This window comes from Austrofundulus limnaeus, unplaced genomic scaffold (genome assembly GCF_001266775.1).
Source record: "Austrofundulus limnaeus strain Quisiro unplaced genomic scaffold, Austrofundulus_limnaeus-1.0 Scaffold2640, whole genome shotgun sequence".
In the NCBI taxonomy this organism is placed as follows: domain Eukaryota; kingdom Metazoa; phylum Chordata; class Actinopteri; order Cyprinodontiformes; family Rivulidae; genus Austrofundulus; species Austrofundulus limnaeus.
The window spans coordinates 15,747-16,638 of NW_013955042.1; the positions used below are offsets into that span (position 1 = coordinate 15,747).

Here is an 892-nt window from a genome sequence, read left to right on the forward strand (position 1 = left end):
GACCAGATAAACTGCACATCTGAAAAAATATGTGCATAAAAAAATAACATTTTTAAAAAGTATAAATGATTTCAGGTTTTCTTAAGTGCAATAAGGTTTCAAGTACATGATTGAATTGATTTTAATAACTTTATTGTACTCACTGATCTGTAATCTGAAGGTCTGTGTTGTGAAAAATCCTAAATAATGCAAATAGCAGACTGTGACTCAGTTCTACCAAGTACTTACTTTTAAATGACTCAGTTTGTTATTGAGGACAAAAAAATTGTATTTGGGAAATCCTTATATAAACACAGATTCTTACATAAAATGTGATCTATGCTTTTCTAAAGAGTTTTTATTAAACTACCAAAATGTACCTATACCTAAGTGCTATTTATAAAAACATCAGAAGATAGAAACTATTCAAATTTGGTAAAATCTTTAAAAAGAGAAGATAGAAATAGATGGTAAATTTTGAACAGGATATGAATGATGTCATGAGGGTTGATTTTTCAGCTCTTTTTTATTTATTCATTTATTTTTGCAATATCACGTCTCCCACCTCCCCAGACCGCTGACGTACCTTGGATTGAAGATTTTTACAAGTTTTGGAGTGTGTGACTTCCTGAACTGCTCAGAGGCTACACTGCGCTCCTGGCTGCAGCTCATTGAGGCCAACTATCATTCCTCCAACTCGTACCACAACTCCACACACGCTGCAGACGTGCTGCATGCCACAGCTTACTTTCTGCGCAAAGAGGGAGTCAAGGTAAGACAGCATGATGCCCACATTTTAGCTTGTTTGTCGCGCTAGCACCGAGCTAATACAGGCAATATAGCATCAGCACTAGTGCTAAAGCTAACAGGCTAAGCTGAGGTTGTTCTTCCATGAAGCAGCTCTGTTGTCCTC

General features: G+C 36.4%; 1 protein-coding gene across 1 annotated transcript in view; it reads left to right on the forward strand.

Annotated features, from left to right (window-relative positions):
• Positions 1-751, forward strand: part of LOC106511274 (high affinity cAMP-specific and IBMX-insensitive 3',5'-cyclic phosphodiesterase 8A) — a gene marked incomplete at both ends in the record, with an annotated part of 14,546 nt that extends 13,795 nt beyond the window's left edge. The window contains 1 exon segment of the mRNA XM_014000018.1: positions 553-751. Within this exon segment, the coding sequence (XP_013855472.1) occupies positions 553-751 (199 nt within the window).
• Between the last annotated feature and the right edge of the window lie 141 nt (positions 752-892).